This window comes from Octopus bimaculoides, chromosome 18 (genome assembly GCF_046866305.1).
Source record: "Octopus bimaculoides isolate indiv1 chromosome 18, ASM4686630v1, whole genome shotgun sequence".
In the NCBI taxonomy this organism is placed as follows: Eukaryota; Metazoa; Mollusca; class Cephalopoda; order Octopoda; family Octopodidae; genus Octopus; species Octopus bimaculoides.
In genome coordinates, this window is record NC_142945.1 from 20,772,795 (window position 1) to 20,792,583 (window position 19,789).

The following is a 19,789-nucleotide window of genomic DNA, read 5'->3' on the forward strand; positions in this document are numbered from 1 at the left end:
GTAAAATCAAAACCAGAAACTACAGAAAAGCAACCAGGGTCTGACTAGCAATTACTCTGCTTAAAGATAAAATTGTTTTATATTGCTTATAGAAATGTTATATATATATATATATATATATATATATATATATAAGAACAGAGATAAATTTATTTCTCAAACGCGTGATAATGCTATAAATAGCGTGATCAGGATAAATTATCCATATATTGCAGAAAAATACGTTACCGTCAGCCATGAGATTCGAACTCACATCTCTGTGATTACGCATCAAGTGTTTTACCATTAAACTAAACTGCCCAGCAACGAATTCTTCTGCAATTTTAGAACTTATAAATTTAGCTACATAAAACGCTTACGTTGAAGCTAAATTTATAAGTTCTAAAATTGCAGAAGAATTCGTTGCTGGGCAGTTTAGTTTAATGGTAAAACACTTGATGCATAATCACAGAGATGTGAGTTCGAGTCTCATGGCTGGCCAGTAGCGTATTTTTCTGCAATAAATGGATAATTTATCCTGATCACGCTATTTATAGCATTATCACGCGTTTGAGAAATAAATTTTTTTCTGTTCTTACAATACATCTCAACGCTTCTAAAAAAGAACAAACTTTGTTTGTTTACTTTCATCGTAAAGTTGAATATATATATATATATATATATATACATATATATTCTACAAGCTAATTTAATAGCGTGTAAAACCTTCTCCTGGATGCTTTGTCGTCCTGTTTGTGAATACCGAGAAGAGTATTGTTTTCTAATATGGAATTTATACAGGAACTTTGAGAGCAGTTTTACAGTTACTGTTAACCATTCAACTACAAAATGAATAAAATACAAAACAAACACTGAGAGGAAAAAAACTGTTTTATTCAATTTAACATCTTCTAGTATTCAGTCATCAAAGATCTGAAAGAAAAAAAAAATAAAGCATTATGATCAATAGTAGTAAGATATTACAGCATTTCATAACCAATTATTTTAGAAAATATACTGCAAATCAATTTTTATTAAAAATGAAATTAAACATGCTGCTCTAAAAGTTGCATAAAGCAATTTAAATCATATGAAACTAATATTCTACCTAGATGTTGACCCCACTATCAAAAAGAAAAAGAAAAAAAAATTTTTTTGAAAGAAGATAAGTCTCCTGCTTTCCTTTTAAACCTGTGCGAGTGAATAATATAAGTTAAAGTTGATGATAGAATAAATACATAAAGTACTGATTGTTATTTACAGCCTGATAACAACCGACCAAATCTTTCACATTAGCAGATGAGTTTAATTTTAATTACAAGCTACTATTGCAGTGATACAAGCTATCATCACGTGAATTAACCTGTATCTAATTGAAAATACAAACTGGATCACTGTTCTCATTGCAAACATGAGAGAAGGAGAGGTATGGAGATGCTGCTTGGATGTAATTTGTGTTAAAGTATGCATGTGAACACATACAAAAATAATACATCTTCATTTCCAAAAGTTTTAATCAAATAGATCATTCTTTTAGTGTGTGTAAACATGCTTGTGTTTAGAGAACATTCAATTCAGCCCTTTTCATACTGCCCCTAACCTGGATAAAAAAAAATCAATTTAAAGTGCTTATATTTCATAATATTATGAGAAACCTTTTCTTTCTAAAATTATATTCAAAACATGTTAAATGATGTGAAAGCTAGGTTTACTAAATGTCTGCAAATTCTTGATTATATTCAATCATCATCATCATCATTTAACGTCCGCTTTCCATGCTAGCATGGGTTGGACGATTTGACTGAGGACTGGTGAAACCGGATGGCAACACCAGGCTCCAGTCTGATTTGGCAGAGTTTCTACAGCTGGATGCACTTCCTAACGCCAACCACTCAGAGAGTGTAGTGGGTGCTTTTACGTGTCACCCGCACGAAAACGGCCACGCTCGAAATGGTGTCTTTTATGTGAGACCCGCACAAGCCAGTCCAGGGGCACTGGCAACGATCTCGCTCGAAAATCCTACAGGAGCCAGTCAGGCGGTACTGGCAACGGCCACGCTCAAAATGGTGCATCTCATGTGCCACCCGCACAAGAACCAGTCCAGGGGCACTGGCAACGATCTTACTTGGCTTGCCGGGTCTTCTCACGCACAGCACATTTCCAAAGGTCTCGGTCAGTAGTCATCGCCTCGGTGAGGCCCAATGTACGAAGGTCTTGCCTCACCACCTCAGCCCAGGTCTTCCTGGGCCTACCTCTTCCACGGGTTCCCTCAACTGTTAGGGTGTGGCACTTTTTCACGCAGCTATCCTCCTCCATTCTCACCACATGTCCATACCAGCGCAATCGTCTCTCTTGCACGCCACAACTGATGCTTCTAATGTTCAGCTTTTCTCTCAAGATACTTACACTCTGACGGGTATTCACATTGACATTACACATCCAACGGAGCATACTGGCTTCATTCCTTGCGAGCTTACGTATGTCCTCAGCAGTTACAGCCCATGTTTCACTGCCATGTAGCATGGTTGTTCGTACGCATGCGTCATACAGTCTGCCTTTTACTCTGAGTGAGAGTCCCTTTGTCGCCAGCAGGGGTAAGAGCTCTCTAAACTTTGCCCAGGCTATTCTTATTCTAGCAGCTACACTTTCAGCGCACCCACCCCCACTACTAACTTGGTCGCCCAGATAGCGGAAGCTATCGACTACCTCTAGTTTTTCACCCTGGAATGAGATAGAAGTTGTTTCCTGTTTGTTTGCAGTCTTTATTGCACCTGAACATCTGCCACAAACAAAAACTAACTTGCTAGTTAACCTGCCTTTGATGTTGCTGCACCTCTTGTGTCCATAGCTTGCACAGGGTACATCTTATAGAGTTACTACCTACTCCTTTTCTACATACTGAGCAGGGCCATCTACCTGAAGGAGTTTGTGTTTTATCTACCTTCCTACTTATTAGGATTTTGGTTTTAGCTAGGTTGACTCTAAGGCCCTTCAATTCTAGACCTTGCTTCCACACCTGAAACTTCTCTAGTTCTGATAGTGACTCCGCAATTAGGGCAAGGTCATCAGCATAGAGGAGCTCCCAGGGGCAACCTGTCTTGAACTCCTCTGTGATTGCCTGGAGGACTATGGTAAATAAGAGGGGGCTGAGGACGGAACCTTGGTGGACCCCTACCTCTACCCGGAATTCATTGCTGTACTCATTTCCAACCCTCACCTTACTGGCAGCATCTCTGTACATGGCTCGCACAGCTCTCACTAACCATTCTTCTATCCCAAGTTTCCTCATTGACCACCAGAGAAGGGATCGGGGGACCCTGTCAAAGGCTTTCTCCATGTCAACGAAAGCCAGGTACAGAGGTTTATCCTTAGCTAGGTATTTCTCCTGCAACTGTCTCACTAGAAATAAGGCATCAGTAGTGCTTTTACCTGGCACGAACCCAAACTGCATCTCATCTAAATTGATTCGCTCCCTAATTAGTTGGGCTATGACCCTCTCTGTAACTTTCATAACCTGATCTAACAGCTTGATGCCTCTGTAATTATTTGTATCTAAAGCGTCACCTTTACCTTTGTAGCAGTTGACTATGATGCTGCTACACCAGTCATTGGGTATGACTCCTTCGTGTATCACCTGGTTCGTAATACGGGTGACTAGGCTGTAGCCAACACTGCCAGATATTTTGAGCATCTCTGCAGTGATTCCTGATGGGCCGGGGGCTTTCCCGGTCTTCATACTCTTAATTGCTTTATCTACCCTGGTACTATCAACTCGGATAGCTGGTCCCTCTATTGGGTCGACATACGGCAGGCTCTCTTTCTCCCATTCATTCTCTTTATTAAGCAATCTATCGTAGTGGCATCTCCAGACCTCTTTCTTTGCATCCTCATTTAATGCAAGCGTACCATCATCCATGCGAACACATTTCTCTCCTACAACATCACTATTCTCTCTCCTACACTGTCTTGCAACACGAAATACCTCGAGTCTTTGGTCCTCACGGCGCAGAACATTGGCAAATCTTTCCTTATCTGCTTCCCCTCTGGCTAAATAAACCTGTCGCCTAGCCTCCCTTCTGGCACATTGGTACAATTCCCTGCTACCACCATTCTTCCAGTCCTTCCAAGCCTGTTTCTTTTGTCTAATAGCCCTGTCTACCTCCTTGTTCCACCACCACGTTACTCTGGGTCGGGAGGGGACCTTACACCACCCACAAATCTGGTCGGTGGCTTTCAACAGGTTGTCCCGCAGAAATCTCCAATTGTCTTCCACGTTGTATGATGCTATATCCCCTTCTATTTCGTTAAATGCTTCAAGTAACTTGTCTCTAAGTCTCTGTCTGCTTGCAGGGTCTTTAAGCTTCCACACCCTTCTTCTCCAAGCCTGTCTAATTCTGGGCACCCATTTTGCCTTTATCCCAAAGTCGCTAACTACTAATCTATGTTGTGGGGTACATTCTTCGCCAGGGTAGGCTTTGGCATTTATTAATTGAAAAGCAGAAGTAATGTAATTTTTTTGAAAAATTAGATTAGTTAGTCATATATTGACAGTCAGAACATTAAAAAAAAAAAAAAAACCTACGCATGATAATTAATTTTAGACTGCTGTGAAATATCCTACGGTGTTGATGAGTTTTCAATCAGAGAAAGTACAAAAATACAAGTTCTCAAATAAGAGGAAGTATAAATAATTATTTTCTTACTGGTCAAAAAGGTTCAAACAAAATACAAAATGTGTGGGGATACACACAAATTGGGGAGCAAGGGAAAAATGTAATACATGAAAACAAGCTAAAAAATACAAAGTACAAATTAGGAACTCATATATACAATAGAATTGAAAATAGTTAATTGAAGCAAGCAATTACACAAGATCTTTATACATATATATATATATATATATATATATATATATATATATAAATAATTTAAGAGGCTCCACCGTATTCGTTTGCTTAACCTCTATTTCTTTCCATAATGAGCACAGTAGGGAAAGATATTGATTTTAAGAAAAAAAATTTTTATGATCAGATGCGCTTCCTGCTGTCAATCCTAACCCTAACCCTAACCCTAAGGAATGCAAACACCACCAGCATATCACTTACATGGACATTTGTTAGCCTGCCTACTGAATGCTTCCTCTTGTTCCCAGCCTGTATCTTCTCTCACCACAAAATCTCTCTTTTACAAGCCAACTCCTTAGTAAGGACAAGCATAGTTTCCACTCCCCTATTATTAGCATCAATACATCATCCCAGTATCTAAATATGTACTTAATGTTAGGGAAATACAAAAAAAATGTAATAGGTTGGTGCATAATTATTGTGGCTTTTTTCAATAAATTTTATTCAACAAAAACAATCTTTAAATGATTACTCCAGAGCATATTCACCATCTACTTCAATTACTGTTTTCAATTTGCTTGGCAGCCGGCTGGAATAATCATTTAAAGATGTTTGTTAAATGGTGTTATTGTTTTTGCTGAATAAAATTTATTGAAGAAAGCTACAATAATTATGCCCCAACCTGATAAAATGAAAGTGAATCTGGTTTTTTAAGCACCAGAGTAAATTTTTGCCCAAGTGCATGGATAATATCAGATGAAGTTTTTCAACTCACTACATTATCTATGTGAGATGCTAATAATATTAGCATCTAGTGTGCAAAACATTATCAAGGTAATTTTCTTCAGCTAAAATCAGCATCTCTAGATTCTATTTCTATATATATGTAGAATGCTTTCTGCTATAGGCACATTACTTTAGGAAATTTTAGGGAGAGAGGGAGCTAGTCAATTACATCATACTCAGTGCTCAAGTCTGAAAGGATGAAAGTCATAGTTGATCTCAGTCATACTGAGTTAAATATCTTCAACTGAAGAAGTTTAATAAGATTGAAACATTTGTTGCTAATTAGCTTTTGAAATCCAGATCCATTCTTGTATAGCAGTTTCTATATTTTCTACAAATTTCAATTAATTGACTTTACTGGAGTTACCTCCCCTGGTTATTGGTTTTAGCTCTTGAGCACACCCATGGATAAGTTTTGCTTACTAACTGCATAGACAATCTCATGTCACATATGCAAGATCCACTGAGTTTTTTCCCCCTCTTAGATAGTACACACATGCAAAAAAAAGCACTCGTTCTACCAATCCATACCCTCTATTATAATAATAATAGTAGTGGCTATATTTGCAGTCATGAATGTAGCAATCAAAGAATAGAAGAAAATAAGAAAATACGACTGTGGAAGGTTTCTACAAAAGTAATCCCAGTTGTTATAGGTGTCTAGGTAGCATCAACAACATATTTACAGTTCCCTTTTTTGAGACTTGGATTAAATGAGAAATCTCTATTGGGAACAGCAAGGATTGTAAGAGAGGTCCTCAATATCTAAGGAAACTAGTTGTGACCCAGGATCAAGGACACTGATTCTGAATGTAAAACATTTGTGCACACCCTGAATAATGATTAATCCTTTCTATTAGCACAAGGCCTGAAATATTGGGGGTTCAGTCTACACTGACCCCAGCATAAAACTGGTACTTTCTTTTTTTTTTATCAACCGCAAAAGGATGAAAGGCAAAGTTGACCTCAGTGGAATTTGAACTCGGGATGTAAAGATGGATAAATAATTCTTTCTACTACAGGTACAAGGCCTTGAAATTTTTGGGGAGGGGATTAATCGATTACATTGACTCCAGCATTTCATTGATACTTAATTTATTGACCCCGAAAGAATGAACTGCAAAGTCGACCTCGGTGGAATAGTAATATTAATGAGGAATTTTGGGGAGGAGACTAGTTGATTACACCGACCCCAATGTTACACTGGTACTTAATTTATCAACTCTGAAAGGATGAAAGGCAAAGTCGACCTCAGTGGAACAATAATACATGTAACAGCATCTGTGCTGGTGACATGTAAAAGTACTGGTGCCAGTGATACAAAAGAAGCACCCACTACACTCTCGAAGTGGTTGCTGTTATGAAGGGCATCCAGCTGCAGAAACCAAGCCAAAATCAGACTGGAACCTGGTACAGCTCTCCGGGTGACCAGTTCCAGTCAAACTGTCTAAACCATGCCAGCATGGAAAGCAGATGTTAAATGATGAATTATTTCTTTTATTTACCACAGGGACATATAGTAATCTCCAAAGTATTGCCAAGGACAGAAAATTAGAGAGCTGGAGTCAGAACAAATACTACAGAACATTTTTTTCAATGCTCTAATGATTCAGACAGTTCACAACCATCAAAACAACAATAATAAAGAGAATAAAGAATTTCAATTCGAAGAAAAACGTTAGACTTACCAAATAGATATCTAATTACAGCTATTTCTTTAACATTTGATGTCTTACTAACAGAAGAGGTGCTGTCAGTCCAGATCCAAAGAAAAGGATAAAGACAGCAGTCAGTTTGTAGCGGTTGCTGATGTCAAAAGGCAAGTTCTAAAACAAAATATCAGAAATCTTTATATTAATTCAGAACAAGATAGGTTATATCAAACTACAACAATGTTTGCTATTTCTAGTGTTATTCAATGTATAAATGCTAATAAGTATGGATTTAACTGTCTTAATACCCTTAATGATAAAATAATCACCAGTGATACAGCTCAGTTATGAAAAAAAAAAAAAAATTATGCCCAGGAGAATTGAGATTCTGAGATGTTAAATGTAATGGAATGCTTAACAGTGATTTTATCTATTTTGAGTTCATATCCTGCCACTAATGGATGTCTTTTCAAAATTCTTAGATTATCTTGATTTCCTGTCACTCAGACTGTTTCATGGTCCCAGCAGACAAAATGGAAAAGGTGTTGCCTGGGAGGATGGTGAGGGAGTTGTGCTGGAACAGCCACTCCGATTCATGGGACTTGCACTTGCAGACAGCTATCTCTGCTATCTCAATAGCATTCTGGGAGCTGAGAATGTTTGAGATCTCCACTGCCACAGGCTTGACCATAAACCTGTCAGAGAGTAACTAATTAAATCTAGCACAATTGTTTTCTTTCCTTTACTGTTATTTATTTTTCAACAAAAAGAGGGAGGAGGGAGGGAATATCCACCACTATCAAAAGAAAAAAACAACAACAACAACAAAAGCAAGATCTTATCCAGTAACAAGATTGCAGCTTTGCAGTTGAAAAGCCAATATCTTATTCATTTAACATGACTGTTCACAAGGAACTTAATACACTAGGAAATCAATGTGTAGTTAATAAAAACATTGTTTCACATTCTGAAAATTTTAAATGGCTTCAATTAAAAAAAATAAATTAACAGCAAATGCAAATAATATTTATTTACCTGGTTATCATTTGAATTGAAAACACCGAGAAAATATGACAGATTGTAAGAAATCCTCAAAGAAAACTTCAGTTAAATTTGAAATGCTGTTGCTTTAATTTTTTTTTAATAATGAAAATGTTTCACATGTAAAATAACACCTGGTCATTCATTTGAATCAAAAATATTGAGACAGTGAAACTTAAAACTCACATTACACAAAGTAAAAGGGGCTTTCATTATCTAATGGATAAAGGCCTTAGGTTTTACAATACCACCCTTTACTTTTTTTTTTTTATACTTCTGCATATATTTCTTTCTTTTCACTTTTCTTCATGTACTACTATACTTACAAGGTATTATGATTGCCCAACCAGTTAGAAATAACCAAATGACCCTTAACAACAAAATAACTAGAAAAGCACTCAGAGAGTGCAGACCTCCGCCAAGCTCATTTTAAGATAGATACTTGAGTAAAATTACTAATAGGAAACGAAAATAAACTTTGGAAACAGCAATGCCACCATAGGTTACGTGGAAACGATGAATGTGTTTTCAAGGGAGATAAAGAATGTAACATTGTAATACATCATGTAAAGTAAATATAACAAACGAATCCATAAAAATTCTCAGATCACTACCAAAATTTCATCATCTGTTCCTTATGTTATTATCAACTTTTCCTGCAAGTTTCATCAAATACTGTTCACAACTTTTTGAGTTATTTTGCACACAGACGGACAAACCAATGCTGATGAAAACATAACCTCTTTTCTTGGCGGAGGTAAAAATCAAGTAATTCAACCTCTTTATTTTCCAAACTAATTTCCAGTTCATATTTGACCATTTACTTGTGTAACCCCTGTGAGACAAACTAGCACCTGAGCACTACAAATAGGACAAACCACAAATGTGTAGTACTGGTAGTTTGGTATCCAAAGCAACAGCAATTCAAAATTTAGAAAAACCTTTCCTTCTTCTGGGATTTCTAGCAATATATTTCATCACATACTCTCAGTTTTTACAATTCAACTGATCAGGAATATATAGTTATATAAATAGACTGTTTACATTAGTAACCACATTTTAATTCTTAATTGAAACAATATTTCACAATTGCAGAAAGTGAAACACTGCAATATTGCTTTCGTTAATGAAAACCAAAATTGCAGGCATTTTCTCATTACATGAAAGTGAGTGTTTCAGAGGGTTAAAAATTAGGGCTCTTCATTGGCAAGAATTCAAATGCACTAATAATTTTGCCCCCAAAATAATTGCTTCTCGTCGTTCTCCTCCCTAAATAATGGTTTCTGATTTAGGCACAAGGCCAACAGGGTTGAAAGCCAAGTTAACCTCAGCCGGATTTGAACTCGGCACATAAAGTGGCAGAATAAATACTGAAAAAAAACATTTTTACCGACGCTCTTACGATTTTGCCAAGTCACCGCCCTTATAATAATTATCTATAATAGAGGTAGCTACAAGGTCATAAATCTAGAGTTAACTAATAATCGACATAACATCTAATACTATGTTATCAACCCTGCCAAGTTGAATGGTAAAACAAAGTTAACATAGGCGGAATTTAAAACCAGAATGATAATAAAATAGTATTAGAAATGTTGCTTCTTGGCGTTTCCAAAATCCCGTGAAAGTGAAAGCATTTGCCATGCCAAAATGTTGGGATTTTCCTGCAAAATGAACTGTTTAGGAACAAAAGTAAACATCGACATATCGTTCAGTATTAATACAGATTCTGGAAACTATTTAAATTTCTTATGTTGGTCATGCCCTCCTGAAGGACAGAAGAAAGAATCAACTAGAAGTGTTATTGCAGTTATTGACTGTGAATAATTATCTGGTAATAAAGAGTTTTAAATAAGGTATTTTTGTAAATTTGGGTTCCAAGAAAAGTTTCAATGTTGTTCTTTAATAACCCCAGGTCAGTCCCAGATTGATCAGAGCTATGACAGAAAATTAATGAGAGGCGGCGAGCCAACTTCGTAGCTTGTAATAACGATATCAAAAGTGAATTTTGAATTTTAAAATTTATATCGAGATAAAATATAGAAAAGCTGAAGAAAAAACAAAACAAAACCCCAAAACGAAAGAAGTAACAAAAATAAGATTTTTACGAATAAATTGAATGTATCATACAGTAAAGTACACAGGAAATTAGATGCAAATTTGACTACGTTAATAAAATATTTCAACACATTTACAATCTGTGTTGAAATTTAGTTACCTTAATAAACAAAGTCAAAGACAACGAGTTTTCATATCTCTATGACACGGTAAAGAAAGGAAAAGGTATTCCAGCCACGACTAACTCATCCTTTTGTTTTACTTTCTTAAATGTTTAATACTGCAATGTTCAACGGGCTATTCCTTTCTTTTAAAAGGGTAAGTTATAATTTCAGAAAAAAACGTGACTGATATTTCTAACGGGTCGAGCGATTGATATTTTCATAGAAAGCAAAGGTGAATCCGTCCAAGGTCATAACAAAACAGTGTAACATATAACAGAAACGATACTATAGGAAATAACTATCTTGTAATTATATACTATTCCATATAATTAAAGGAATACGATAAACATTATTTCCTTTTAAAGCCAATAACATAGAAAAATTTCGCTATAATCGAAAATGTTTGAGGTAATGGAGATAAAGCTAGGGTCAAACAAGGAAGGAAGGCTAACTAGAATGGAGACGATATAAAACAGATTCAGCAGTCTACGGAAGCATTTGATTAAATAATACTTACAGCACCAGGGATACCCTTTTGCTGGAAGTCACTGCGTACAACAGGACTTGTCGAAAAACGACGGACCAAAGTGGTGAGGGCAGTTCTGGAAAGCATGTTGACAACAGAAAAACGAAGCTTTGGCAACTGCACAGGAAGTCGATCCCGTTTAAAGATTCAGCCAATCAAAGACACTTAAACTGGTCAGCTGACTGAAAGTCTTATCCCGTTTCACAGCATTTTATTCGTAAAAATCTATCCTTAGAATGTTTGTTCCTTTACCTCTTACTAAAATATTCCGGTAGATTTATCACTTTTAATGTTAAGAAAATAAGCTGGTTTGTATCTGGAAGTATTATATTGGAATTACTAAACGCAATCACTTCTATTACATTTTATTCTTTATCGTTAAAACCACCAACATGTATTTGGAAAGGGTAATCTTCAAGTTTAGGGTGGTAAAAAAAGTAAATAAAAATATACAAGGGAAATAACTTAAATGTCTTACTAGTATTATCCGTACTACTCTGAAATGAGCCGGTGAGAGATTACCTCTATGTGGTAATCTGACTTGCTAATAATCACTGGCAAATTTCCCTCTAATATATACCTCTGTCGTCTTAGAGAAGGACACAGTGGATAATGTGATCTTGGGTTCTCTGCACATAGAAAAAGAAGGGATTGTCACTACTGGGATGTCTCTGATCATAAGTTTGTTCGACAAGGGCAGCCCTACGGCTAAACAACTAATACGTATAAAGTTATAAAAGGAGCTTATTGTTCAACTTGCTGGAAACAGCAATCTAATCACCCTCAGATGATACTATTTTAATACACTAACAAGTGTATGGGTGCATATTTTCTTCCCCTCATGAAATATAAAAGTTTCGTCGGAATTCTGGTATAAGCACCCCATATAACCCCTCATAACTTTTTTTTTTTTTTTTGGGAACTTTCAGAAAACGTTTTATGAATTTGTGCTCTACACATGAGAATTCCTGCGATTATGAAAAAAAAAAAAAAGAAAGAAAAATCTTTCTGTGTGATTTAAGGGCGATTTAGCTGGTGTTTTTACAGTCCTCGTTTCTTTGCCACTTTGACATATATCTATGTTTTTCAATATATTTCTTCTTATAAACACATTTAATAGAATGATGATGCACCCAAAGGTGGTCCACTGCTCGGATTTAAGCAAAAAAATTCAGACTGCCATTATTTTAAACACTGATTTTTTAAAAAAAATTCGAAAAAGAGTGGAATTTTTAGGATTTATGGGGAGGGGATGGGGGTTAAATTTTTTTAAAATAAATTTTTTCCATTCATAATCGTATGAATTCCAGTGTGTAGGACACAAATTTGCAAAAAATTTTTCTGAAAATCCCCCAAAATAAAAAAAGTTATGAGGGGGTTATATGGGATGCTTCAACCAGAATTCTGCTAAATTTTCTTATAAAATAGAACAATTCGGTAAGGCAGACCCAAAAGTATTACAGCTACTCTGTCCTGCTTTTAAAAAATTATGAGAAAATTATACTTTATTCACCATCATCATCATCATTTAACATTCACTCTCCATGTTGGCATGGGTTAGACGGTTTGACTGGAGCTGATAAGCTGGAGACTTGCACCAGGTTCCAGTCTGTTTTGGCATGGTTTCTATGGCTGGATGCCTTTCCTAATGCCAACCACTCCATGAGTGTAATGAGTGCTTTTATGTGCCACTGGCATGGGTGCCATTTTCATGACCTCGGCAATGACCACGACTATGATTCACAGGTGCCGTTTACATGCCACCAACAGCAACTGTGATGCACAGGTGCCATTTACATGGCACTAGCAGTGACCATGATTAAAATTCATGGATGCCACTGTGTGTACTCTTCCATATAAAGAAATGTATAAGGATATATCTTTTTAAACCTTTCAACATATTTGTTGAACCGCTAAGTTATATCTATTAGTAAAAACAAAGAAAAAAATCAATATTCTTGATTCAATTAACTTTTAAAAGCAAAATCAGAATTTTTGATATGGATTCTGAGAATATAACACATTAATCATGGAAAGTGTTTTTTAGTTTTTTATTCTTCTTGATCAATTGAGCTGAAGTTTGAAAACAATTAAGTGTTTTTGTATTTGATGCTTTGCTATAAATCTGAGCAAATTCATTGGTGAGAGTTTTATTATCTATTTCATTGATTGTTTGAATGTTAACCCTTTAGCATTCACATTATTCTGTCAAAAGTAAAGGGTAAAAGCCCCCCCCCTTCAGTCATGAATGACAATGGGATGCACCTAGAAAGTTACCCTCCCAGGCACAAGTCCAGGCAAAGTTGTTTATGGAAGACCAGCAGTCACCCATGCATACCAGCCTCCCCTCTCCATTCCACTGATGTTATCCAAGGGAAAGGCAAAGGCCGATACAACTTGGCACCAGTGATGTTGCAACTCATTTCTACAGATGAGTGAACTGGAGCAATGTGAAATAAAGTGTCTTGCTCAAGAACACAACACAGAGCCCAGTCCGGGAATTGAACTCATTACCTCATGGTTGTGAGCCCAATGTTCTAACCACTGAACCATGCATCTATGCTTATTTATTCACATTGTTTTGAATTATTCATGCATTATATTGTAGCTTTGAGATTTTGTTGAGGTAACTGTTAATTTCTAGAATGATATCGCAGGGTTGGTGTGAGAGGCTGGATCTGGCCTGTTGGAACATAAAACAGGTAGAATATATAAATATATATATATATATATGTATGTATGTATGTGGGTCTGTGTTTGTCCCTCCAACATTTAACAACTTATGCTAGTGTATTTACGTCCCTGTAACATTGTGGTTCAGCAAAAGAGACTGATTGAATAAGTACTAAGCTTAAAAAGAATAAGCCCTGGGGTCAATTTGCTCAACTAAAGGCGGTGCTCCAGCAAGGCCACAGTCAAATGACTGAAGCAAGTAAAAGAATATATACTATTTTATCTACATTGATGGGATAAAAGATGATTCTAGTGAAATTTGAACTTATAATGAAGAATTAAATTAGCTAGCAAACAGGAATTACTCTGATCATTGGGGAACCTTTCAAGATGTCGTCTTGCATTATGATCCAACGTTGAATACATGTGAGTTGTTTAGTATAGCTTTCATGAAACTCCTCAAAAGATTTTGAAGTCAATGCTACAAACTAACAAAATAATAGTAAGGAACAGTGTTCATTCAACAACACGTTAATCTAATCAACTTAAAATATCAGAAGATATCTTTAATATTAACTGATCTGATGTTTATTGACCTATTCTGTAAATAAGATTAAACTATTGGTAGTGCTAAAGAATTAATGTAACTTAGTTTTCTTTGCAATAACAATACCCTAAATTTTTTGTTTCACTTTTCTATCACAGTTTGGCTTATGAATTTCTCTTTTATTTGTTCTTCTGATCTTAGATATTTTCTCTTCTTTCTATATCAACTGTATACAACTGTAGGTGCAGGCGTGGTTGTGTGGGAAAAAAGCTTACTTCCCAACCACATGGTTCTGGGTTCAGTCCCACTGCGTGGCACCTTGGGCAAGTGTCTTCTACTATAGCCTTGGCAGTGGATTTGATAGACAGAAACTGAAAGAAGCCTGTCATGTATATGTGTATGTGTTTGTGTTGGTGTTGTCTCCCACCACTGCTTGAAAACCGGTGCTGGTGTGTTTATGTTCCCATGATGTAGCGCTTCAGGAAAAAAAAACTTTCAGCAAAAGACTTTCAAAAAAATAAGTACTGGTGTCGATTCATTTGAGTAAAAATTATTGAAGGTGGTGCCCCATCATGGCCACAGTCTAATGACTGAAACAAGTAAAAGATAAAACATAAATACTGAATAAGATTTTGATCTAGAACAAATGACTATAAACAATAATGTTGTTATGTAATAAATACTTGATGGGCAAATAAAATATCCATTGGGTTAAATATTTCAAGTTTGTTATTTGTAGCAATGAAATTACTTTTTAGGCCTTTAACCTCAAGGATGTACGTAAAAGTGACCAATATAACACCTGATGAAGAACAGAAGTCAAATTATTTGAACTGTACTGTTTTATGAAGCAGAACAAAAATAATGTTAGCAATCCAAAATACAACAATACCAATTTTCTGTTTTCCTTTCCTTCCCATTCTCAAACGAAAGGCAAGAGCCATGAAAGTTTAGATTCTACCACACAGTGATTGAACTTGTAGATAACCTCAGTGAACATTCCTGTGGACAAACTATTGCTGTCACGACTATTTTCTCCGATTCTGGAGTTTTACTCAGTCTAATCTAGTGGTTTTTCAACTAGGGTCCACATGGTCTTTGCGGGTCCGTATAAGAATGAGTTAAGATTTATGTACAATAAACTAGTTATACTTCAACAGTACACAGAATATTTTAATTTTTTTATGCAGTTTCGAATAATATTAAATTATAACAATATAATAGGATTTTTTTAAAAACATTGAATGGGTATGAGGATCCAGTAGATATTAAAATAGTAATCAAAGGTGGCCCATAGGCAAAAAAAAAAAAAAATTATGGAGAAACGTTAATCTAATTAGCAAGCATGTTTTTCAAGGGAGAAAACTTATACTTTCTATTTAAAGATAGACAACTCATGAATTACAGAAGAGCATTCGTATTCATTTACATTACCTCGCTTTCTGAGATCACTAAAACTGGAACGATTATACAATTCTATAAATTCGTATCTACTATTTCCGAGAATAAATACACACACACACACACACACACACGCTCTATGAAGGAGTTGGTTAACTGTGAGATAATCTAACTAAATATTCCAAACCAAATAACAACTTAAAAAGAGAAAAGGAAACTAATTGAAGCAGTTGTAATGAATCAAAGCAGTGGCGTTGTTGTTGTTGTTAACGCGTCATGACCGCGAGGAAGTGGTTTAACAAGTTATCTGTAAGAAAAATATTTTTATGAAAAGAAAAGATGACACCCACACACATATGCATGAGTGTGTGTGTGTGTATATGTATGTATGTATGTATGTATGTATAAGAGCTGATGAGACATTAGACTTGGCAAGGACACCCTGGTCTCACGCCATTTCTGCTCTACCGGTCATTCATTACAACACCTGTATGTGTTCGGATTTACTGTGAACAGGAATTAATCTTCTATCTTCACTCCTTTGTGCCATATGGGCCCAACTCCCCTCTTCATCTGACTCACCTCCTCTCCTCTCTTGCCCTGACACCTACTTCCTCTCTTCACTCTTATCCACTTTCTCCCTTCATCAATACTCCTCTATCCACCCCCACACATTCCACTTCCAAATATCCCACCCTACCCCCACATCCTCACCCCAAACCCACACCTGCCACACCATACCACACCACCCCACACACACTAGCACTAACCACTTCCCAGCACCCACACCATCATCCACACACCCATACATTACAGACACACACATACACATCTCCACATGTCAAAGTCACCAGCCCCCTATTTACATGCACACAATTACACACTCTCACATACACACATGCATGCACACCTTCGTTTTGGGAACACCAATACTTTATTATCTACCCTTCTTCCTAGCTCTCCTGTCTAACTACCTTTGTCCAGCCAGCTGCCATGATTGACCGCTAACTTCAAGAGTTTTTTTTATTCTCTCTCTCTTTATTTTCTTGCGTTCCTTTCTGTTGAAGAGTGTAGGCTCGAAACATAAAGGACTTTCTCACCTTCCCGAGCGTCAAATTAATACACCTGCTTGTTGTTTATACACCTGTCTTCATCTTTTGTTTTTGTTTTTCTGTAAAAATATATATATATATATATATATACTCCTACTAAAATTTCTTACCTGCATCCCTCCTCATTCCTGTTACCCTAATGTTTTTTCCTGTTTAAACTATTACCTAGGGTAAGTGAATCCTTCTTTGGCTGAAGCGAGCCAGGAATCATGAAGTGGCACATAACGTTGTTTCTTAAATGTTTTTTTTAAGATATTGAATTCGTGTATAATCACCTGAAGTAAATGTTTTTTTTTATTGGACGATGTAATAACTCCATTCATCAATAAAAAAACTTGTTTGAAACAGCTGTAGTGAATGAACCAATTATCATCTGTTATTTATTTACATATCATACCCCTATACATATTATACATATAGTACTTCTACACATATTCCATTTCCACAAGAATATAAAATCTCATTTGAAACAGCTGTAGTGAAGCAACCAATTTCCATCTGTTATTTATTTATGTATATCTATGTATGTATATATCATCATATCTATATCACACACACACACATATATATCTCCATGCAGCACAGTGGCTCATGACCTAGTGGTTAGGGTATTGCACATACAAACATGAGATTATTGTTTCAATTCCTGGACTGGCTGGTGAGTTGTGTTTATGAGCAAAACTTTACATCTCTAGCTGCTCTGTAATAACTTCAACACCTGATGTATGGCACACTATCAATTTCATAGGGGGAGTGAGGTAAACTATGAATAAATCATTTATGCGGATGTTCAGCAAGATATTGCAGAATTGCATTTCTCAAACTATGAGAGACTATCATTATCTTATCATGGCAGTGAAAACGGTGTATTCTGATCACTTTATGATAGATCTTTTTTGATAACAGCAGCTGGCTGATACCATAAAACAAATCTAGTGCATAGAACCTAATTTTGACATTAACTGGCTGATGGCCTTTTATTTTTCCCTCTACCAATAACTTCTCTGCTTTTACTATACTTGCTTAGTATGCTATATTGAAGGAACTAACCATTCTGTGATGTACCTGATATTATGCAATAACGATAACAGTGATACTTCTATTAGCTGCCTGCACACCCTAGATGGTTCCTTTTCATTTCTACTACTTGAGTATTCCTTACACCAACATGCAGTTCCGAGCAGCGCTTGTTAGATAGAACAATACTATCCAAACCTCATACTCACAACTATTGTCTTGAGTTGCTTCACCTGATTCACACAAAGATGATTATACCATCCAATTTTGATATCATCGTCACCCATTTAACATTCCATAGTTAATCATCAGACTACTCCTTATCGTTGGCTTTCCTGATTCCAATTTGCTATCTCCTCTAACCCCATACTAGGTGTATTTCATTATATAACCCCATCTTGCTTTAAATTTTTAATCTCCTCATTGATAGGTAGCACTTTACTATAACTTTAATTCCATAAGTTCAATCTTATTATTTGATGGCCTCTGTACTCACCTCCTCCCCACTTCCAACCAATATCCACTGAATACCCCTAAATTTCTGTGTTTTTCTATCCACCCCCCTGGTCATTTACCATTAGCAAGAGATTCTCATACTCCAACCCGGTACCCGATTGGCTTGTATGCATTTATTTTAATTTTATTTTTTGATTTATCTTCTCTTTTTTCCCTTATCCTTAATTGTTTTATGACTCCTCCTTACTTACCACAACTCATAGCTTACCATAATAAATTTTCTCCTACAACCCTCTCCAGTCTACCCATGATCTAGTCTAGCAGACTCCTTCTCACCCAAATCACTGACCTTAGATATCAAATTACACACTTTAAAGAACTACATTCTTAACCTAAACTGCCAACATAGTTGCTCATTCTCCTATTCATAGCTGGCCTGAACAGACATATTCCTGCTGGATTCTTGGCTATTCTTTTATTTTATAAAATTACTAGCACTATAGCCCGGCTTCGCAAGGGATGAAGTTAAGATTATCTGAGTAATACCATCAATTGAGGCAAATTTGGCGCCCAGACATAAGTTTTGTAAGAGGAATAGAGAGGGCTATCTTCTCCCGCAGAGATGTGAGAGTCAGATCTCTCCTTTCGAAAACATGAACAGTTTCGTAACATTGTTCACAAATTAATAGCTGATCGTTTGTGAAGGAGAGGGTCTACTCGCTATGAGTAGAGCAACGGATTCAGCAAATTTGGAAATTAGTTGTGGGGTAACGGAAAATATCATTTATATTGTGTATCACTCACTAAAAAGACGAAATTTTAAAAATCTGTTGTCTCTCTCTCTCTCTTTCTGTCTCTGTCTCTCTCTTTCTGTCTCTCTTTCTGTCTCTGTCTCTCTTTCTGTCTCTGTCTCTCTTTCTGTCTGTCTCTCTTTCTGTCTCTGTCTCTCTCTCTTTCTGTCTTTCTCTCTCTTTCTGTCTCTCTTTACACTGTCGCTAGAAGGGGACATAACTCGTGCTCCAACTTGAAAATTGTTAGAAGTTATGGTTTAAAATTATTTTTAATGCAAAAATTCACCTGTTAGGAAGAAAGAAAAAAAAAATAATAAATGGGTGATTCCGGGCATTTTCGACCATGAGGAATCCATTGGTGCGACTCCCAAATTGCTATCTTGTAAGGTGTGGATTTCTATAGATGCAACACACACACACACACACACTCACAAACTCAGCTTTACAATATGTACTGATTTCCCATCTGATGATTACGGTCTTTTGTAATAATGTTCTCATTCTTCTGTTAAAAATTACATAAGAAACAGCTGTAATGAGCTGACATTTATCCATCATTTGTTATGATTCATTTGATTACAATACACCAAAGGATTTACAACTCATCAGACACCCTAGAGTATATCAACAATGTACTACTCAAAGTTACTCATAGTTTGGACCAGCCCCTTAGGCGCTAAATACTCATAGGGTTGGTTTTCTCTGTGTACACAACCGAAATATCCTATCTGATATTTCGACT

At 36.2% G+C, this 19,789-nt stretch overlaps 1 protein-coding gene across 1 annotated transcript; it reads right to left on the minus strand.

The window, feature by feature from the left end:
* Positions 1–852: 852 nt before the first annotated feature.
* LOC149132021 (cytochrome c oxidase subunit 7C, mitochondrial-like) lies at positions 853–11,223 on the minus strand. Its single transcript, XM_089365906.1, has 3 exons — positions 11,042–11,223; positions 7,298–7,435; positions 853–912 (listed from the first exon to the last, which is right to left on the minus strand). Exons 1-2 carry the CDS (start codon positions 11,135–11,137, stop codon positions 7,319–7,321), a joined length of 213 nt encoding a protein of 70 aa, XP_089222032.1. The 5' UTR covers positions 11,138–11,223; the 3' UTR covers positions 853–912; positions 7,298–7,318.
* Between the last annotated feature and the right edge of the window lie 8,566 nt (positions 11,224–19,789).

Bases quoted from the DNA above. Each gene is read 5' to 3' on its own strand.
- LOC149132021 (XM_089365906.1), bottom strand. From the start codon at position 11,137: ATGCTTTCCAGAACTGCCCTCACCACTTTGGTCCGTCGTTTTTCGACA. The intron at 7,436-11,041 runs GTAAGTATTATT...ATTTTGTTTTAG, and splicing joins AAAAGGGTATCCCTGGTGCT to AACTTGCCTTTTGACATCAG.